Source organism: Gigantopelta aegis, chromosome 4 (genome assembly GCF_016097555.1).
Source record: "Gigantopelta aegis isolate Gae_Host chromosome 4, Gae_host_genome, whole genome shotgun sequence".
Classification (NCBI taxonomy): Eukaryota; Metazoa; Mollusca; class Gastropoda; order Neomphalida; family Peltospiridae; genus Gigantopelta; species Gigantopelta aegis.
Window position 1 is genome coordinate 31,217,825 of NC_054702.1, and position 22,396 is coordinate 31,240,220.

Here is a 22,396-nt window from a genome sequence, read left to right on the forward strand (position 1 = left end):
CTGTGGTATGTACTATCCTGTATGTGGGATGGTGCATATAAAAGATCCCTTGCTGCTAATCGAAAAGAGTAGCCCATGAAGTGGCGACAGCGGGTTTCCTCTCTCTATATCTGTGTGATCCTTAACCATATACCTGACGCCATATAACCGTAAATAAAATGTGTTGAGTGCGTCGTTAAATAAAGCATTTACTTGATATTGCACACCCATTGTAAGTAAAATAATGCGATGACAGATAGAAGGGATATAAGTGCAACGAACATCGCATTGTTTTTACTTAAATTTTGAATTTGTTGCTATTTTAACAATATTTGACCTATAGGCCTAAACTTTTCACTGAAAGTATAAAATAGCCTTATACTAGGTGTTAAATATCAAAGTTACAGTCCACATACCTTCATTTAATTCTATTCCGGGGGCGAGACGTAGCCCAGTGGTAAAGCGCTCGCTTGATGCGCGGTCGGTTTGGGATCGATCCCCGTCAGTGGGCCCCATTGGGCTATTTCTCGCTCCAGCCAATGCACCACGACTGGTATGTGCTATTCTGTCTATAGTGTAACAAAGGCCGTGGTATGTGCTTGCTGCTAATCGAAAAGAGTAGCCCACGAAGTGGCGACAGCGGGTTTCCTCCCTCAATATTTGTGTGGTCCTTAACCATATGTCCGACGCCATATAACCGTAAATAAAATGTATTGAGTACGTCGTTAAATAAAGCATTTCTTCCTTTAATGCAATTCCATATTCAGTAGTGTTTTGGTTTTTGAGGCCACCCGATATATACGTCAATTGTTCTTTTTGTTTCACTCTATACCGCAGGAAAATGAAAAGTCATCCTAATAGTTGACGGGGCGGGATGTAGCCCACTGGTAAAGCGTTCGCTTGATGTATGGTCGGTCTAGGATCGATCCCCGTCGGTGGACCCATTGGGCTATTTCTCGTTCACGCCAGTGCTCCACAACTGGTGTATCAAAGGCCGTGGTTATGTACTATTCTGTCTGTGGAATGGTGCATATAAACGATCCTTTGCTGTTAATCGAAAAGAGTAGCCCATGAATAGGCGACAACAGGTTTCGTCTCTCAATATATGTGTGGTCCTTAACCATATGTCTGAAGCCATATAACCATAAATAAAATGTGTTGAGTGCGTCATTAAATAAAACATTTCCTTCCTTCCTACTACAGAGTTGTGAAAGATCAGAACTTTCTTGATCATCGCCACATGGAGTGCTGTTCCCCATCGTGGTGCAATATTCTTATGGTTTTTCTTGAGGATAGTGAATAAAGCACACTTTCTTCTGAATCAAGTAAACATAAACATTAATAGTTCTGTATTAAGTTCTGATATTGTTTTCAGCTCTATATGTTTTTCGTTTTGTGCTATAGTTCGGTGCAGTATTAGTTGTGTTTATCACAGTTCCATACAGTGTTTCCACGGATTGACCATAAACCTGAATGACAAAATCGTATTCCGTGATCAAAATCGTATTCCGTGATCAAAATCGTATCTCTTCACAAGACAGAGTTGAAAGGATGTTTGAGGCAAAATCAAGATTGCTTCCATGATCCACTATTAGGTGCTCGTCCTTAGGAGGACAACCACTCCCTAAAAGATCCGTAATGTTACATCCATTCTGCACCGCCTGTATGAGGACTGCCACTTACATGACTAGCTTAGAGAAGAGAAACATGCACAGAATAGAGCTCAAAAGAACACACACACACACACACACACACACACAGACATATATATATATATATATATATATATATATATATATATATATATATATATATATATATATATATATACACATACACACATATACATGACTAGCTTAGAGAACAGAAACATGCACAGAATAGAGCTCAAAGGAATACACACACACACACACACACACACACACACATATATATATATATATATATATATATATATATATATATATATATATATATATATATATATATATATATATATACAGCTGTGATAGCATGCATTCACAAATTACTGTAAAAACAGTGATGATATTAGGTGTTCGCGAAAGGTGAGTATATCCTGCCCCATATCAAGTCCATAGTTGAAATAGTCAGTATTTTCTCCAAGGTCGAAATAGGGTGTGGCATCAGACATTTTAGTCATTGATGCGTCATATCTTGAAATGGCCTCCGAGTGTCTAACATTTGTTTTAGTAGTTTTGAAGATTGTGTTATGTTGATCGTCATATACCTGACACCCAACAACCGATGTGTTTTACCTCTGACACTCAACAACCGATGTGTTTTACCTCTGACACTCAACAACCGATGTGTTTTACCTCTGACACTCAACAACCGATGTGTTTTACCTCTGACACCCAACAACCGATGTGTTTTACCTCTGACACTCAACAACCGATGTGTTTTACCTCTGACACCCAACAACCGATGTGTTTTACCTCTGACACTCAACAACCGATGTGTTTTACCTCTGACACCCAACAACCGATGTGTTTTACCTCTGACACCCAACAACCGATGTGTTTTTTTTTACCTCTGACACCCAACAACCGATGTGTTTTACCTGTGACACCCAACAGCCGATGTGTTTTTACCTCTGACACCCAGTAACCGATGTGCTTTACCTCTGACACCCAATAACCGATGTGTTTTTACCTCTGACACCCAATAGCTGATGCGTTTGTACCTCTGACACCCAATAGCCGATGTGTTTTAACTCTGACACCCAATAGCCGATGTGTTTTTACCTCTGACACCTAATAACCGATGTGTTTTACCTCTGACAAGCAATAGTCGATGTGTTTTCACCTCTGACACCCAATAGCCTGTGTTTTATCTCTGACACCCAACAGCTGATGTGTTTTTACCTCTGACACCCAATAGCCGATGTGTTTTTACCTCTGACACTCAACAATCGATGTGTTTTACCTCTGACACCCAATAGCCGATGTATTTTTACCTCTGACACCCAATAACCGATGTATTTTCACCTCTGACACCCAATAGCTGATGTGTTTTTCGTGCTGTGGTTTTGTTGTATATTAATTTAATCCCCCCTCTCCTTAAAAAAATTGATCATCTATGTTTTTCGTGGTGTTAGTCTAAAGCATCTCAGCCGATTTTCTGAATTCTTCGCTAAAGTGGATCTGTTGACTTTCATCAGTGATGCGTAATATCGTAAAATGGTCTCTTAGTGTCTAACGTTTGTTTTGCTATTTTATGTTCATGTTGTTTTTCACAGTGTTGCTCTAAATCATGTCAGTCGATTTTCTGTATCCTTTGCAAGAGTGGATCTGTTGACTTGTTATGACCCTTCAGATCTAGATCTTGCCATGAACGCGCCACGGAATGACGTTTCCAATTTCCTCAGTGTTTCCTACAAGCGTCACACCTTCGTTTGAAGCTGATCTACCTCGGTCACATTGTCATTGTGCTTCCGTTTAATGCATATTACTGCAGGGTTAACGGTTTCCTTTGCATGATTTTGTTTTTAATTTCACTATTCTGCCTTGTTGACTGCATCCTGCAATACCCTGAGAAGAATGTCCACCTGTTTCTGAAGAAGAAAACAATATTTACAGAAAGGTTAAAACAACTTCGTAGTGATCAATTTTTCGTTCCAGCCAGTGCACCATCAAAGGCCGTGGTATGTACTACCCTGCCTGTGGGATGGTGCATATAAAGGATCCCTTGCTGCTAATCGGAAAGAGTGGTTCATGAAGTGGCGACAGCGGGTTTCCTCTCTCAATATCTGTGTAGTCCTTCACCATATGTCTGACGCTATATAACCGTAAATAAAATGTGTTGCGTGCGTCGTTAAATAAAACATGTCTTTCTTTCGTAGTGATCAGTTTTGTTAAATAGACTATCCTGAGTTTGCAGCCATTATAAGATGTTTCGGACGAACAGAGCCTTTTTTGGCAACTAAAATAGCACATTATATACATTTTCTTGTTTACAATACCAGTGTCTGTATATTCAGTTTATTTCTGGTCGAGAGCTAATGTTTGTAGCTATGATAGTTAATTTAACTTCGTAACATGCATTATGTTTTCGTGTTGTTATTATTATTATTGGGAAGGAAGGAAGGAAGGAAATGTTTTATTTAACGACGCACTCAACACATTTTATTTACGGTTATATGGCGTCAGACATATGGTTTAAGGACCACACATATATTGAGAGAGGAAACCCGCTGTCGCCACTTCATGGGCTACTCTTTTCGATCTGCAGCAAGGCATCTTTTATATGCACCATCCCACAGACAGGATAGTACATACCACGGCCTTTGTTACACCAGAGGTGGAGAACTGGCTGGAACGAGAAATAGCCCAATGGACCCACCAACGGAGTTCGATCCTAGTCCGACCACACATCAAGCGAACGCTTTACCACTGGCTAAACTTCCCGCCCTTTATTATTATTGAGAGATAAAATCCGATTTGAGCTGTTACGATACAGACACTGATATTCTAAACACGAAAGTATATGCTATTTTACTCATCAAAAAGGATCTGTCAGTCGTAAACACGTTACAATAGCATCAAACTCAGAACAGTCCCTTTAATAATTTTCCAAAAGTTCAAAATGCGAAAAGGGAAACTAATGTCAAAATAATAAATACTGGAAAGTATCAAAGTCTCCGTTTATGCCTTTAGTGTAAGGACACTCAGTCACTCAAATAGGTCCATTTGTTTTCGATGACCCGTTCCAAATTATGCGCCAAAGTACCTCACGAAAACTGCGCAATCTTTATATTGTGGACTTTATCTTACAGGACATTCAAAATTGAATAGCACCACAATAGCTACTGGCTCTGGTCGGGTTGCTGGTCCTCACTTGCATTCGCCAGCGCGGGTGGTCCCTCCTACAACAACCCTTTCCTGCCCTGAACGGAGGAGCCGACATGGATAAACACTGCGCCCATGAAAGGCGTGCGCTACAACAGCTTGCTCTGAATGTGCACGTTAAGCCCTATGACCTGACCTGATCTGGCTCTCACTGTCTGGAAGAAGTTTCTTAGTATGCCTTTATACGTTTATGGAAAGCGCAGAGCCGATTTAAGGATCCGCGGGGCCTGTAGCACAAATAACAACGGGCCCACCTTCCCAGGATATATATATATTGTAACCCCCCTCAAGGAGAGGGAAAAAATGACCTTGGGGAAATAAATGTATACATCACCGTGGGGCCCCCTGAAGTGCAGGGCCCGTATCATGTGCTACATGTGCTACATGTACTACTAGGATAAACCGGCTACATATTTAATTCCGCGGAATTAATGTTTTAAGATTGTTTAGTATTTAAAAGAAAATCAGAACAGATATGACTGTTGAAATTATGGCGTAAAACATGGTTGATTCCCGCATCTAGATCTGAATGTCATATCATGCGCTGTATCCTGTATGCAGCTTTAATTAGAGTTGTTTCCCTATTCATACGTCTCGAAAATAATCAGAGTGATGACATTTCAAGCTCTAGGTAGCGACGTTAATATAGGTTTTTTTTTTTATATAGAAGAATGACCTTACAAGGGATATTCACTTCTTCCAAAATAGAAACTTAAATACTATAATTGTGGTTTAATACACAGGATTATATGTTTTTTTTATGCCGAGCTGTGTCGAATCAGTTGACTGAGTTGTGGCAAGACACCGACAGACGAGCGCCCGGCGACTGTTAACTATCAAAGATGGCGCGAACTGGTTATAGCGAAAACATACTTAAACACTATAATTGTGGTTTAATACACAGGCTTATATGTTTTTTATGCTGAGCTGTGTCGAACCATTTGTGGCAAGACACCAATAGACGAGAGCCCGGCGACTGTTAACTGTCAAAGTTGGCGCGAACTGGTTATAGCAAACCCATACAATTGGTTTAAAGTGACAGACCCTAGTTTACCCGTATTTTTCATAATTAGAGCCGTTTTTAATCAATGAAATCGAACATTTTATTGTTTAGATTCTCCATTTCCGTAAATCCGAAGTGTTTCAGGTCATCCTGCTGTTACTAATACCACGAAATACACGTTTCACATTTTTAAAAACGGATGTCCTTCTGAGAAGTAACGGCTATGGAGACGAGCTCTAATCTACTTTTTATTGGTATTTCCCCGATTTCAACATCACAGACGTTTGCTTCACCCTATTGTAACTTTATTCAAATGTGTTACAGGTTTGTAGATTGACAAAACTTGGTGTCCATGTTCACGGGTTGAAACTAGGCTTTGCGACTTAAAGGCAGCGGTTGTGTTTGTGTGCTTTCATTAATAAAAGGGGCAAAACGTAGCCCAGTGGTTAAAGCACTCGTTTGATGCGCGGCTGGTTTGGGATCGATCCCCGTCAGTGTGCCCATTATGCCTTTTCTCGCTCCAGCCAGTGCACCACGACTGGTACATCAAAGGCCGTGGTATGTGCTATCCTGTCTATGGGATGGTGCATATAAAATATCCCTTGTTGCTAATCGAAAAAGTGTAGCACATGAAGTGGCGACAGCGGATTTCCTCCCTCAATATATGTGTGGTCCCTAACCACATATCCGACGCCATATAACAGTAAATAAAATGTGTTGAGTGCGTCGCTAAATAAACCATTTTCCTTCTTTCCTTCATTAATAAAATGTATTACATTTTTCAAAGGCAAGATTGTTCCTTTAACATTCAATATTCAAGAGGACATTTATCTGAGACGTTCAGGAGGACTTGGTTTTGCGTTTAAAGTGAAATGAATGTGATATAATAGAAGACGATGGTATCAGTCAAATTGATCGCGAGCGCTCGACCTCCTGAACACATAAAGTAATTGTTCTGAGTGTGTTGGCATTGAAACATGTTCCCATATAATGTAGCCTTTTCATAGACTAAAATTAGATATTAAATATTCTTCTTATTTACAACACCAATGTCTGTTGTGTGCAAAAAGGTTCTGGTTATCTTAACATTTTGAGGGGTACAAATTTAATTTTACTTCCTAATACAATGTTGTTTTGGGGGGTTTTCGTGCGTACAAAATTATTGAGAGATAAAATCCAGTTTGCGAGCTACAAAAATTAGGACGACCAAAAACACATTTCACAATACAGACTCTTAAGAAAGACAATGTATTTAATGTTTCATATTAGTAATTAGTTAGAAACATGTTACACCCATGACAGTGTCTTTAAATGGACAAACCCTAGTTTCAGCCCATAAAAATGCACACTAAGTTTGGTTAAAGGGACAGACCCTAGTTTCAGCCCATAAAAATGCACACTAAGTTTGGTTAAAGGGACAGACCCTAGTTTCAGCCCATGAAAATGCACACTAAGTTTCGTTAAAGGGACAGACCCTAGTAAACCATTGATTTGAAGTTGATTAGTGCTGATAACAACTGATAGCAACTGGTAAGTGGTATACAGACATTTGTACAACGGCAACATGAGGCGCTGCTCTGGCATGAGGTTTTGCTAGCTGAAAAATAATGTTCCTGGTCTATCTATGTTGATTTTTTTTAGCAAACAGTTGTCAAGAGAGACCACTCCCTAGTAGCCTGACTGAAAATGTTCCTGGTCTATCTATGTTGATTTTTTTAGCAAACAGTTGTCAAGAGAGACCACTCCCTTGTAGCCTCAGAATATATTCTGACATAGACATTGAACTACATGGAATAATTAATGGTAGTGCGCAACCTTCAGCAGACCACAAAAACATTTAAGCTACGTTTCCATGTGTACGTTTTTCCGTGTATGTAGTGCATGAAACCACGAATCCGCGTCCGTGTTGAGCGTTTCAATACCGTGCGCGTGTACCCATTCGTGAAGACATCAGGACAGGCATTAATTTCGAATGATCACGGTAACACCATCGGTCACTTTAGATTTCTTGCCCATACTGATGATGCTTTCTTCCGTATGACGTAATTTTTTTTAGGTATTCCGCACTTGCGTGATTCGTGAATCCATGAAAAATCGCTCGAAAATCGATTTCACATTCACGTACACGGATCACGCACGGTTCGCGGATAGCACAGAAACACAGACATGACAGACACAGTATTTTGATAATTCGCGGCTTTACGGATTCACGGAAAACGTACATACTGAAACGTAGCCCGAGTACTCTAACCGGCTTGTGGGAGGGGCGGGACCTAGCCCAGTGGTAAAGCGCTCGCTCGATGCGCGGTCGGTCTTGGATCGATCCCCGTCTGTGGGCCCATTGGGCTATTTCTCGTTCCAGCCAATGCACTACGACTGGTATATCAAAAGCCGTGGTATGTACTACCCAGTATGTGGGATGGTGCATATAAAAGAACCCTTGCTGCTAATCAAAAAGAGTAGCCCATGAAGTGGCGACAGTGGGTTTCCTTTCTCAATATCTGTGTGGTCCTTAACCATATGTCTGACGCCATATAACCGTAAATAAAATGTGTTGAGTGCGTTGTTAAATAAAACATTTCTTTCTTTCTGACGGCGTTGTGGAGTGTCAGATTGATCTGTATGACTAGATCTAAAATTTTACTACTTCGCGCAACATTTTCTCTTTATACTTATTTTCAGGCTTATAATCCAATTAAGGTTCAACCAAGCTCTTCTGGGCACACCTCTCCGCTGTCTGGGATGTTTGTCCTGAGACCCGCTTTACGAAGCCAACTTAGCGCTAATTTCACATTAAGAGCATAAGGTAGTTACTGACTTAAGATGATCTTAGCGCTAAAATCGCTTAATAAAACAGGAACCTGGTAACAGTGGATTAGTAGTTAGTAATTAGTGGTTAGTGTGAGAGAAGTCGACGTAGTGGCATTACACCTTCCCACGGAGTCGTTAAAACTCAGTCTGGGTGGGAGCCAGTACCACTACCACTACACCACTGAGGCCGATATTTTAGATTGGGGGGGGGGTGGGGGTGGGGTGGGGGGCACCCGCATTGGGGGGGGGGCATATACACTGTTAATGAGTGTTAATTCCCGACAGGCAAATATAAATGGTGGTGGGGAAAAACGAGAAGTGATACGGTGGGGGTGAAGTTGGGGGGGGGGGGGGGGCATGACTCCTATGGCCCCTGGAAGTGCCAGTATCGGGCAACAGAAATGCCATTGCATCATGATTAAATGAGAACTAGACATCTTCAGAGATGGAACTATGCAGATCAACTAAGTTATATTATAATTCAACAAAATAGTTCCGATTGATATATGACTTACTAGCAATAGTTTATTGAGGAACGTTGCAATTCTGTAGACTTCGTTATAAATTATTTACTAGTTAATTACAAGAATCAACTGTGGTCGCCTGCCCAGTGGATACAACGGACGTGGAACAAGAAAAAGCTAATCATTTATTTGTCATACAAAATAAATTATACAAACACATATATGAATGTCTTTGCACGTCAAATAATTGCTTGCGGTTTAGACGTTAATTTGGCCAAGCAAAGAATGACAGAATTGCTAACGGCAAGAAGACTAGCATCGATTATTAGTGTCATTGCTCAAATGTGTCCGCATTGTCGGGTGTAGATAACTCACAAGATCATCTCGGAACCGAGGCTGTGTAGGGGGAAATATAATCAAACTTGCGGGATTTTATATTAAAAATATTTTAAAACTTAGTCGCAAAATAAAGCCAACATGAGCGATAATCGGTTTACGTTCACCTAGAACAAACCAATCGGTATCACAACACGTGGTGACGGGAAAGACTCGGGGCCCACTAGAGAGCAAATCGGGTGTTTGCGACGGATTTGAACAGCCTTGCTCGCCGTTGTGTGTGGCAAGCAGCAGACATCGATAAAAGGATAAGAGAAGAGGTCTTGGAGGTATTCTTTCTTTTGCGCCTTGTGCCAAGTGCTGTCCACAGTCCTGACAGCGCTCTTGGAGTCTTTAACTTTCAGCCAAGGTAAGAACTCAAAAACAGGCTCGTGAGACTTTACATAATCAAAGTCCTTTAGGTAAAAAAGTTTATTTTGTATATGAATCAAATGTTTTAACTTCTTTTTGTAAAGGAATATTACTTATCATTTTTGTTTCTGTTTTAATTACGATTTCAAAAACAATCTCGTGCGATTTACATAATCAAAGTTTTAAGATTAAAAAATAAAATTGTATATGATTCAAATGTTTTAACTTCCTTTTTTAATTATTATTTTTGTTTCTGTTTTAATTACGATTTAAAAAAAATAAAATCTCGTGCGACTTACATAATCATACTTGTGGTAAAAAGTTTATTTTGTATGTGATTCAAATGTTTTTACTTATTTTTAAAAAAAAGGAATATCACTTCCTATGTTTGTTTCAGTTATACTTACGATTTCAAAACCAATCTCATGCGACTTACATAATCAAAATCTCGGGGTAAAAAGTTTATGTTGTATATCATATACGATTCAAATGTCTTAAAGATTTATATTTATTTGTTATTTGTTTTTATTTTAATTAAGATTTGAGAAACAATCTCGTGCAACTTATATAATCAAATCTTTGAGGTAAAAATTATTATTTTCAATTCAAATGTCTTAATTGTTTTGTGGGGTGGGGTTTTTTCATATAAATGTTTATGGTTGTGTAATTAGTTTTGTTTTTATTTCAGTTTATAATTTTGATTATGTATCATAATTGATACAATGTTATTTGTCAGTTTTCATTTTGCCAAACAGATACAGTTAAGTTAAGGTTTGTTGTATTTAATGAGGCCACTAGAGTACATTGATTTATTAATCGTTGACTGTTGGATGTCAACAATTTGGAAATCCGCTACATTTTCCTATTAGTAGCAAGGCATCATTTATATGCACCATCCCACGGACAGATTAGCACTTACCACGGCCTTTGATATACCAGTCAGGGTGCACTGGCTTTGACGCTAAAAAGCAGATACAAGGACCATTTGACTATTTATCTGTCTTTGTTGATATCAATACCGTCCTGTCTGTGGGGAAGTGTTTATAAAGGATCATTTACTGGTAATCTCTATTAAGAGTAGCCAGGTAACGACAATGTGTTTTCTCGGGATCAGATCCACTTGCAACTACTTAAAATTATATATTAGCTAAAATAAGGAAGGAAGGATGTTTTATTTAACGACGCACTCAACACATTTTATTTACGTTTATATGGCGTCAGACATATGGTTAAGGACCACACAGGTGAGAGAGGAAACCCACTGTCGTCACTTCATGGGCTACTCTTTTCGATTAGCAACAAGGGATCTTTTATATGCACCATAAAACAAGCTAATAAATAAGTAAATAATACACACGAAACAGGGACCATCATCGCCAATGTAATCAGTTAAATGTAAAAATAAAAATGTTTTTGCCCGATATCACAATATTAATATTATGTAAGAAAACCCTGAAACAAAAGCAAAACAGTATTGTAAGACAATTAATTCCTGATATTAACAAATTAAATTCTTGTAAAGAAGAAGACAAAGATCTGAACGACACAAAGCTTAAACAGTCAATTTCAAAAGAGTATAAAATTCTTTAAGACAAATATTACCATTGCTTCCACTACATGCGGTAACATTTAGCGAAAAACATTCTCACACGACTGTGTGGTATGTAATAGGATTACCGCATGTCCAATATCTGTTATTGTCACCGTAGACATTGCCGGCGGCAACCATGGTAATAGAAATATCAAATCAGCATGTGTGATTTCACATCAGTTACATCCCGTATTGTAAACTGATGGCGAGTGTGTTTTGTGTGTTCTGTATTGTGATTGGTTAATTACATTCTTTTTCCGGGATCAAATGAAAATAACACCCGGAAAGCTAATGACGTCAGTAGAAAGTGATGTCATTAGCAATTGGAACAGGCGAATTTGACGATCCAAGGGTCTACAGTTAGATTGTAGCCAGGAATTTTTTTCAAGAAATACCAAACATACAGTTAGTTCCGTAGAAAAACGATTCAGTTTACAATGGACATAACCATATGGAGTTTTTAGATTTTCGGGTGTTATTGTCTATTTGATGCCCGCAAATGTTTCATTTTTGACCTCAGGCTAACGCCTTCGGTCAAAAATGACATTTGCGGGATCAGATAAACAATAACACCCGCAAATCTAAAAACTCCACATGGTCAACTCCTAATTGTTAAACACTGCAAGCAACATGGACGTCATGACAACTGGACGTGGAATCCTGAAAGCTTCTTTTTAACAGAAGGCTTAACAGACTGTCAGCTTTTGACATGTGATTATAATGTGTGATTAATATGTAGTCATTGTAAATATGTGTAGATGTTAATATCGATATATACATACTTGTAGGTAGCAGTGTGTCGAATAGCATCACACCGGGTCAAAGGTCGAGGTGCATCTTAACTATAGTCCGTTTGCGTCAAAAAGGAACCGATGAATAACCTTATAACTCTATAATGAATAATGATAACACTAATGTTAAAACACATTAAGTTTTACACCCATACCAACTCAAATATATAAAAAAAAAAATTATAATGTAAATAAAAAAGTTTCTTAACAAACTACCATCAAATTCTATAACCAAAATCTCATTTTTTATACTCGATTGCTGGAACAGCCACTGTAGTCAATTCAGTATGAACTGGGAATGAGGGGGCGTCTCAAGATTTAAGCATATAATATTAACCACCACTGAGAGATGTCATGGTCCGAGTCCTCAGGATCCGAGTCGTCAGGGTTCGAGTCGTCAGGGTCCGAGTCATTAGGGTCCGAGTCGTCGGGGACCGAATCGTCAGGGTCCGAGTCGTCAAGGTCCGAGTCGTCAAGGTCCAAGTCGTCAGGGTCCGAGTCATTAGGGTCCGAGTCGTCGGGGACCGAGTCGTCAGGGTCCGAGTCGTCAAGGTCCGAGTCGTTAGGGTTCGAGTCGTCAGGGTCCGAGTCATCAGGGTCCGAGTCGTCGGGGACCGAATCGTCAGGGTCCGAGTCGTCAAGGTCCGAGTCGTCAGGGTCCGAGTCGTCAAGGACCGAGTCGTCGGGGACCGAGTCGTCAGGGTCCGAGTCATCAGGGTCCGAGTCATGAGGGTCCGAGTCATTAGGGTCCGAGTCGTCGGGGTCCGAGTCGTCAAGGTCCGAGTCGTCAAGGTCCGAGTAGTCGGGGACCGAGTCGTCGGGGACCGAGTCGTCAGGGTCCGAGTCGTCAAGATCCGAGTCGTGAGGGTCCGAGTCGTCGGGGACCGAGTCGTCAGGGTCCAAGTCGTCAAGATCCGAGTCGTCAGGGTCCGAGTCATTGGGGACCGAGTCGTCAGGGTCCGAGTCGTCAGGGTTCGAGTCGTGAGGGTTCGAGTCGTCAGGGTCCGAGTCATTAGGGTCCGAGTCGTCGGGGACCGAGTCGTCAGGGTCCGAGTCGTCAGGGTCCGAATCGTCATGGTCCGAGTCGTCAGGGCCCGAGTTATCATGGTCCGAGTCCTCAGGGTCCGAGTCCTCAGGGTCCGAGTCGTCATGGTCCGAGTCGTTAGGGTCCGAGTCATCAGGGCCCGAGTCGTTGGTGTCTAAGTCGTCGGAGTCCGAGTCCTTAGAGTCGGAGTCTACAGTCTACAGACACAGTGATAGGTTTTACAGTTGCATGTGTCAGGCCATCTTTTGACCAATAGGCAGGCTCAACTTCGTTTTCAACGTTTTCTACACAGTTAGCCCATGTGTCTTGGGTGATGTTGAGTAACAACGTTTTTACCAGGTTTTCAATGTCTGCTTGCTTGAAAATTGTGTCTTCCAATTTCACTGTCTTCCAATAGCACCCTTCACAATTCCCCCACACCGTTTCGATTACACAGTGATACGGTGGTAAACGTAAAACATCGTGCCCACGGACTTTTATGAGTTGATCAACCTTATAGAATACTGGTGATGTTTTATTAGCTTTAATGATGTAATAAAGTATGGGTTTGGTGGTCTTGTTCGGTATAACAATGCTGTGTTTCTCTAACCAAAGTATCATATCACTCTTCTTGCTGTTTGATGTGGGATGTTTTCTATCTGGATCCTGGGTACTGTGATATGGCGCATTGTCCATAATAGTCAGCGACTTTGGGAGGGGGGGGGGGGGGGTAAAGCTGATCGCAATTGGTTTTCAACTCACTCCACAAAATCTTACTATTCATCTCTGTGTGGTAGTTACGATTGTCCTTGGATTTGGCTCTAAACACAAGTACACAGCCAGGGAGAAAGCCTTTACTATTGCATCCAACATTTAAAACAATGAGTCTTTCCCTTTCACAAACGGGAATTTTACGACCACTGACTTACAACTGTGTGGGAAACATTTACCCATGTCTCATCTAGGAAAACAGATTCATATCCTTCTTGACATTTTCTTTCTATCGTTCGGAGATAATTGTTCCTTAAACTTACAATATCGCTCACATAAAACTCGCTGTTCTCACCGCTAATGTTGTTGTTTTATACATGTAACCATAACTGTGTAGCAGTAACCAGATAACATGTTTTAAAATAATTACAGAATGTCCCTTTTCCACGAATTTCTTCAAACTTCTTAACAATAGGAATTTGTTTTGCGATAAAAACAATTCCTAATAGTGTTTCTAACAAGTTCGTTTTGGAAGCTAACCGTAAATAAAATGTGTTGAATGCGTCGTTAAATAAAACATTTCCTTCTTCCTTCTTCTTTTCCTATCAAGTCTGTCAATTTTTTTTAGTTAGTTTTGTAGTTTTGATACGTTCTCTTGAGTTTCCCGATTGACTTCAGTATTTCAGAGTAGCCCATGAAGGGGCGACAGTGGGTTTCTTCTCTCAGTATCTGTGTGGTCCTTGGCCATATGTCCGACGCCATATAAAACCGTAAATAAAATATGTTGAGTGCGTCGTTAAATAAAACATTTCTTTCCTTCAGAATTTCGTTTCAAAGTATATTTTTTAATTTACTCTCTGAAATGCCAATAGCATGTGAAGAACGTTATCAAATGAAAGAATGGTCTTCCACGTTCATTCAAAGCTTTGGAAAAGCCATAAACATTAAACATTATTTGTTTTACCTCACGTGTGTATTTTATGGTTATTCAGGGGCCTCGGACCGGGGGGGGGGGGGTCGGGCGGGATAATGCCCCCCCCCCCCCTTTTTCCAGTTATTATATTCAGAATGCTGGGACATTTTCTTGGTGGAGAAACACCATCAAGATAGCGCTTTACCACTGGCCTACGTCCCTCCCCCTTCGCATTAAATGGAGCTACGCCTAAAATATGTGAGATATGTAACATATGTTTTATTATCATAAAATACTGTTTCATCTAGCCAGTAAATTCCTGTAATTTAATGTGAGCTGGTATCAGTGTACCTGGTACTATTGTACGTGAAACACGCGGGGGCCTGCTAACATTAGGATGCCATTTGTGTGTGTGGAACTAGGGTAGTGGGAAAAACTTCCCGTCTGAAACTATCGACACACACGCACGCACACACACATATACACACACATCCACAAACAGCCACACACACACACACAGACACACGCAGGCACGCACGCACACAAATACACACAGACACACACATATACGCACGCACACACACACACACACACACACACACATCCTGATTTTGTTCTCAGTTTGAAGGGTTGTATATTATTAGCTATGGTGTATAATTATGTTGATTGAAACGTTGCCTACTGAATCCTTAGCCGTCTATGAGCTTTTATTTGGTGGTATTCACTATATATATATATATACGTTCCAGCCAGTGCACCACGACTGGTATATCAAAGGCCGTGGTATGTACTATCATGTCTGTGAGATGGTGCATATAAAAGATCCCTTGCTGCTAATCGAAAAGAGTAGCCCATGATGTGGCGACAGCGGGTTTCCTCTCCGAATATCTGTGTGGTCCTTAACCATATGTCTGACGCCATATAACCGTAAATAAAATGTGTTGAGTGCGTCGTTAAATAAAACATTTCTTTCTTTCTTTTTCTATATATATAATATATACATGTCCGCACACAAACACATGTACGTTTTTATTTTCCTTCACAATAACATCCCCTATTGTTAAACACTACAAGCAAAGTGGTGAAGAGGCAGTATCATTATTTTACTTTTGTTATAATGGATCATGTTGTCTTAATGTCGCAGACTAGTTTTAACTCGTAAAAATTGACGCTAAGGTTAGGTAATCTACAAACCTGTAACACATCTGGATAAAGTTACAATATAGTGAAGCAAGAGTCTGTGGCCATGAAACTGTGGCGATGAAACTGTGGCGATGTAACTGTGGCGATGAAACTGTGGCGATGAAACTGTGGCAATGTAACTGTGGCCATGAAACTGTGGCGATGAAACTGTGGCGATGTAACTGTGGCCATGAAACTGGCGATGTAACTGCGGCGATGAAACTGTGGCGATGAAACTGTGGCGAAGAAACTTTAGCGATGTAACTGTGGCGATGAAACTGTGGCGATGTAACTATGGCGAAGAAACTTTAGCGATGTAACTGTGGCGATGTAACTGTGGCGATGAAACTGTGGCGAAGAAACTTTGGCGATGTAACTGTGGCGATGAAACTGTGGCGATGTGACGATGAAACTGTGGCGATGTAACTATGGCGACGAAACGAGGAAATACTCACTAAAATGGACTAGAGCTCGTCTCCTTAACTCTTAAAAGCTTGTTATCTTTAACGACACCACTAGAGCACAGTGATTTATTAATCATTGGTTATTGGATGTCAAACATATGGTAATTTTCACAGTCATAGAGAGGAAACCCGCTACATTTTTCCATTAATAGCAAGGGATAGTATAGCATTTGATATACCAGTCGTGGTGCATTGGCCCTTAACTCTTAGTTCTCAATGGTAAGAGGTATGTTGGAATTAGTTTTTAAATATATGAAAAATGCATTTCGTGGTATTACAAACACCAGGATGACTAGAAACACTTGTAAGGTACGCAAATGGATGATCTAAGCAATAAAGTGTAAGTGCTGTCTGATTTAGATGACCCAAAACGACTCTAATAGTGATGAAGTAGTGTTTATAAACCAGTGTCTGCGCCTTTTGTTTTGTACACACCCGTCGGTGAGAACACCATGTGTTATTTTTGATAACACATGGTTCTTTACACATGTAAGTGTGTTAACAATTTCAAAACATACGACTGGCTGTTCCTAGGTGATGACCAGGTCACCACTGCCATACATCCAATCAAAAACTTCACGATGGAAATCGATTACATTGTGACGTATAGTTAACCTGACAATCATGGGTGTGTGACGCGTAAGTTAGCTACAAGTGCAACGGCTGTAAATAACATTTAGTCGAAAAAGATGTTAAAATAAACCTGGTTTTTTAAGGATATATAAGAAATAGAATAATAAATTCGTGTCCGTTAGATGCCATTTACCTCACAACTCGTTGTTTAAAACGTATCAAACTCGCTTTTGCTCGTTAGATAAATTTAAAAAACGAGTTGTGAGATAAATGGTATCTAACGGTCATCATGTATTATTTTCTATATGTACAACCATTAACCATGATTATTAGGACCCCAACCCTGACACTACTGTGTTTTTTTTCTGGTGTTAAAAAACCCAAGCTTGTTATTCTTTGGTTAATAATTAATTTAAGTGACATTCTTGCTAATTATCCGTATATTATAAAGAGTGATAATTACCGCACATCAGTCACCCGTAGTCTGTTGATAATTACCACACGTCAGTCACCCGTAGTCTGTTGATAATTACCGCACATCAGTCACCCGTAGTCTGTTGATAATTACCACACGTCAGTCACCCGTAGTCTGTTGATAATTACCGCACATCAGTCACCCGTAGTCTGTTGATAATTACCGCACATCAGTCACCCGTAGTCTGTTGACAATTACCACACGTCAGACACCTATAGTCTGTTGATAATTACCAAATGTCTGTCTGTATATATGTAATGATGTATGCATATCTATATATTGTATGTATGTCAAGGTTGACTATTACATACATAGATATTAACACACTGGCGCAGGGGATAATTAAATCCTTTCTGGCCTCACAAATTGCCCCATGCCGTTACTGGGACTCGAACCACTTACCACGATGCGTTCTGAGCTATCGATGCATCTTTAAAAAGAATACTCTTTAACTCAACCACAGGTACCTGTGCCCATGACAGACGTACGCTAAAACAGCTTGCCCTGAATGTGCACGTTAAACCCTATGACCTGACCTGACCTCAAACACATGCATGGGGCCTACAAGTTACGCGGTCGATCCCGCTAAGTGCATGAAACTGGGCAAACCTGGCACTGGCTAGTATGTATTGTGTCTGCATATCTATATATTGTATGTATGTCAAGGTTGACTATTACATACATAGATATTAACACACTGGCGCAGGGGATAATTAAATCCTTTCTGGCCTCACAAAATGTATGTATGTATGTGTGTGTGTGTGTGTGTGTGTGTGTGTGTGTGTGTGTGTGTGTGTGTGTATGTATGTATGTATGTATGTATCTATCTTTCTTTCTATATGACTATCTGTCTGACTGTCAATCTATATATCTATCCAACTAATTTATGTCTGTCTATATATCAATTCGTCTATCTGTCCACCCTTTCCCGTCTGTCTGACTATATATCAATCTGTCTCTGTCCATTAATCAATCAATCTATGTCTGTCTGTCTGTCTATCTATCTATCTATTTCTGTCTGTCTGTATGTATGTCTATCTATCTTGTCTAGCTGGCTAGCTGGCTCGGTATCCCGGTTTATCTCTGTATGTGTATCTACATAAATCTATCTGTCTATATATCATATTAAAAATATATACATGTACTATTATCTGTAAGTATTACTGGCAGAAGAGTATGCGTAACATTTTACTTTACAATTAGTCTAGTAGAATCTTCACTTTCACTGCCATATTACACCGTGAGTGCTTACATCTTAACAGCACACATTGCAGACGAACAACAAATCAGCTACAGTGTATATTGTTTGTATTCTTATATATAATAATATGGCTTCAAGTTTGTTTAGTATTTAATAACCAATATCCTGTGTTTCTTTATTTCCACTGCAGATGCCTTTAAATAATAGATTTCCTGCATGCGATTTATTTGTTTCCAGTGCAGGTGCTCTGGATACCCAATATCCTGCTTTATTGTTCTGTTTTCCGCTTTTTAAGGCGCTATATTGTTTTGCCAGCCTTAATAAACGTGAACGTTTCCACTAGGGACAGTGCGCACTGGCTTTAAAACAAAATTTAATTGATCATCTCCATTTTAAATTATTTCTATAAAAAATGTTCACGCTAAGAAGATGTCATGGATGAAAGTTAAAGTTTAAAGTTCGTTTTGTTTAACGAAAAAAAGGAAGTTTTGTGTTGTTTAACGACACCACTAGAGCACATTAATTATTAATAATCGGCTATTTGATGTCAAATATTTGGTAATTTTGACATTTAGTCTTAAAGATGAAACCCGCTACATATTTCCATTAGTAGCAAGCAATCCATCTGACAGACAGGATAACACTTACCACGACCTTTGATATACCAGTCGTGGTGCACTGGCTGGAACGAAAACTAGCTCAATAGGTTACTTCTCGTTCCAGCCAGTGCTCTACAACTGGTATGCCATGGCATGACGGCAGCGGGTTTCCTCTCTAATTACCTCTCTGTAGTCTTTAACCGTATGTTCGACACCACATAACCATAATTAAAACGAGCTGAGGAGCGTCTTTCAATAAAACATGTCTTTCTTTTCCTTATCCATTCAACTGACTCGGTTTTTTCTCGTTCCAACCAGTGCACAACAACTGGTCAAATGCCGTTGTATGTGCTTTCCTCTCTGTGGGAAAGTGCATATACACGATCTCTTGCTGTATTAGGAAAAATGTATCGAGTTTCCTCCGATGACTACGAGTCAGAATTACCAAATGTTTGACATCCAATAGCCGATGATTAATTAATCAATCAACTAATATGCTCTAATGATGTCTTAACTTTCTTTTCGTTTATCATATTATTTTCATTTTCAGGTGCCTTTTTCTCGGCTGTATGAGTATGGAAGGTTTTACCAAATGCCCACTGGTTCTTATTGGTGTACTCTGTCTACAGTTAGGCCCAGTGTTTACGTACTATGAAAAAACTTGTACTTTGGAAACCAGAAGAGAAGGACCTGCGAACCACGGAGTCTGTGGCTCGCGCCTTTCAGAAGTACTCAGTATGGTATGTCAGCACTCTGGAGGTTTCAGGGAGAAGTGGTTCAGGAAGCGAGATACAGATTACAGTAAGTACACAATAGCAGACCAGTGGCGGATCCAGAAAATCCATTTAGGTGTGTGTGTGTGGTGGGGGGGGGGGGGGGGCAATGACATGAGGCGGAATGTCAATGGAACTTTGGGGGAGGTTTGGAGGGGATCGTAAAAAAGTGAAAAATTAATATATAATAAAATTATAACTGTTGCAAAATTTAGGGAGGCCCGGGTCCCTGCCCCTCACTCCCCCCCACCATAGATCCGCCTCTGCAGATATTAAAGGGACATACCCTCGTTTTTAAACACTAAGGCATAATTTTGACAATTAGAGCCGTTTGTTTTGATAACTGAAGTCATACTTTACTTAAATTTTGTTGTTTAGATTATCTATTTCCGTACATTCGAAGTGTTTTTGATCTTCCTGGTGTTTTTAATATCACAAAATGCATTTATCATATTTAAAAAAACAAAAACACGTGTGACTGAGAAGTAACAGTTATGCAGTCGAGTTTTTAGTCTATTTTTAGAAGGTATTTCACCATTTTAAAGTCACACTCATGTTTCACTCAATTATAACTTTATCCAAATGTGTTACAGGTTTGTAGATAACTAAACTTAATGTTAATTTTCATGGGCTGAAACTAGGGTCTGTCCCTTTGAAGTCGCAGACCCTAGTTTCAACCCTTAACAATGGACACTACGTTTAGTTGATCTACAAATCTGTAACACGCGTGGATAAAGTCACCACATGTAGTGAAACAACAGTTTGTGACGTTGAAACTGTGAAATACCCTTTAAAATAGACTAGAACTCGACTCCATAACCATTAGCCCAGTGGTAAAGCACTCGCCTGATGCGCGATCGGTCTAGGATCGATCCCCGTCGATGGGCCCATTGGGCTACTACTCTTTCCGGCCAGTGCACCACGACTGGTATATCAAAGGCCGTGGTATCCTATCTGTGGGATGGTGCATATAAAAGGTCCCTTGCTACTAATGGAAAAACGTAGCGGGTTTCCTCTCTATGACTCTCAAAATGACCATATGTTTGACTTCCATTAGCCAAATGATTAATAAATCAATGTGCTCTAGTGGTGTCGTTAATTAAAACAAACTTCCATAACCATTAGTTCTCAGACGCACGTGCGTTTTATAAAAATATGAAAAATATGAAAAATTAATTTTGTTTTCTAAAACACCAGGATGACAAGAAACACTTCGATTACAGTTGGCCCAAGTAGACAGTTGAAACTCGACCGGAATTTTTTAATTCCATATTTTCAGCATCAATTTGTGGAGGCACTATAAACTCCAATAATGGTCCTGTCAAGAAAGATCAAAATTATGTGACATTTCCACTCTATCCCCCTCCATGTGTGTGATCCTTAACCATATGTCTGACGCCATATAACCGTAAATATAATGTGTTGAGTGCGTCGTTAAATAAAACATTTCTTTCTTTCTTTCTGTCCCCCTCCAACCCAAATATATTTGAAATAGCTATAGCCCAAAAACGTTAACTATAAAATTGGAGGCAAAATTTCCTTCCTTTCCTTGACATAGGTGGCGGAACATAGTCCAGTGGTAAAGCCTCCGATGCGCGGTCGATTTGGGATCGATCCCCGTCGGTGGGTCCATTGGGCTATTTCTCGTTACAGCTAGTGCACCACGACTGGTATATCGAAGGCCGTCGTAATATGTGCTATCCTGTCTGTGGGATGGTGCATATAAAAAAAATCCCTTGCTACTAATGGAAAAATGTAGCGGGTTTCCTCTCTAAGACTATACGTTAAAATTACCAAATGTTAGACATACAATAGCCGATGATTAATAAATCAATATGCTCTAGTGGTGTCGTTAAACAAAACAAACACACTTTTTTGAATGGTTAATCCCTTGATGGAAATCAAGTATCAACATCAGTGTGCTCTAGTGGTGTCGTTAAACATAACAAACTTTAACTTTCCTTGGCATAGTTATATTGAAGTTAATCTGTTGAGTCAGCTATTTCAAAGTAATAAATTAAGAGTTTCAAGCCTTTGTATTGAAGAAAATCGTGAACAAAAGAATCAATATGCCATTAATAAAACCCTAACATCGCGAGGAAATTAAAACATTTTTGTCAAGGTTTTCTAGCTAAAATTCAGATTGCAATTTCCATTTGAAAAAAAGTAAAGGAAAAAAGATAGGACATTAAGTTCCATTTTTATTACGTTGTCACGCAAACGAATG

The 22,396-nt window shown here is 39.8% G+C and overlaps 1 protein-coding gene across 2 annotated transcripts in view; it reads left to right on the top strand.

Annotated features, from left to right (window-relative positions):
• LOC121372018 (con-Ins Im2-like) overlaps window positions 1–22,396 on the top strand; it is a 38,856-nt gene that overhangs the window by 3,468 nt on the left and 12,992 nt on the right. For both annotated transcript variants that reach the window (XM_041498257.1, XM_041498258.1), the window contains one exon: window positions 19,947–20,197. In XM_041498257.1, the coding sequence (XP_041354191.1) occupies window positions 19,947–20,197 (251 nt within the window). The remainder of the gene's footprint in view (window positions 1–19,946; window positions 20,198–22,396) is intronic.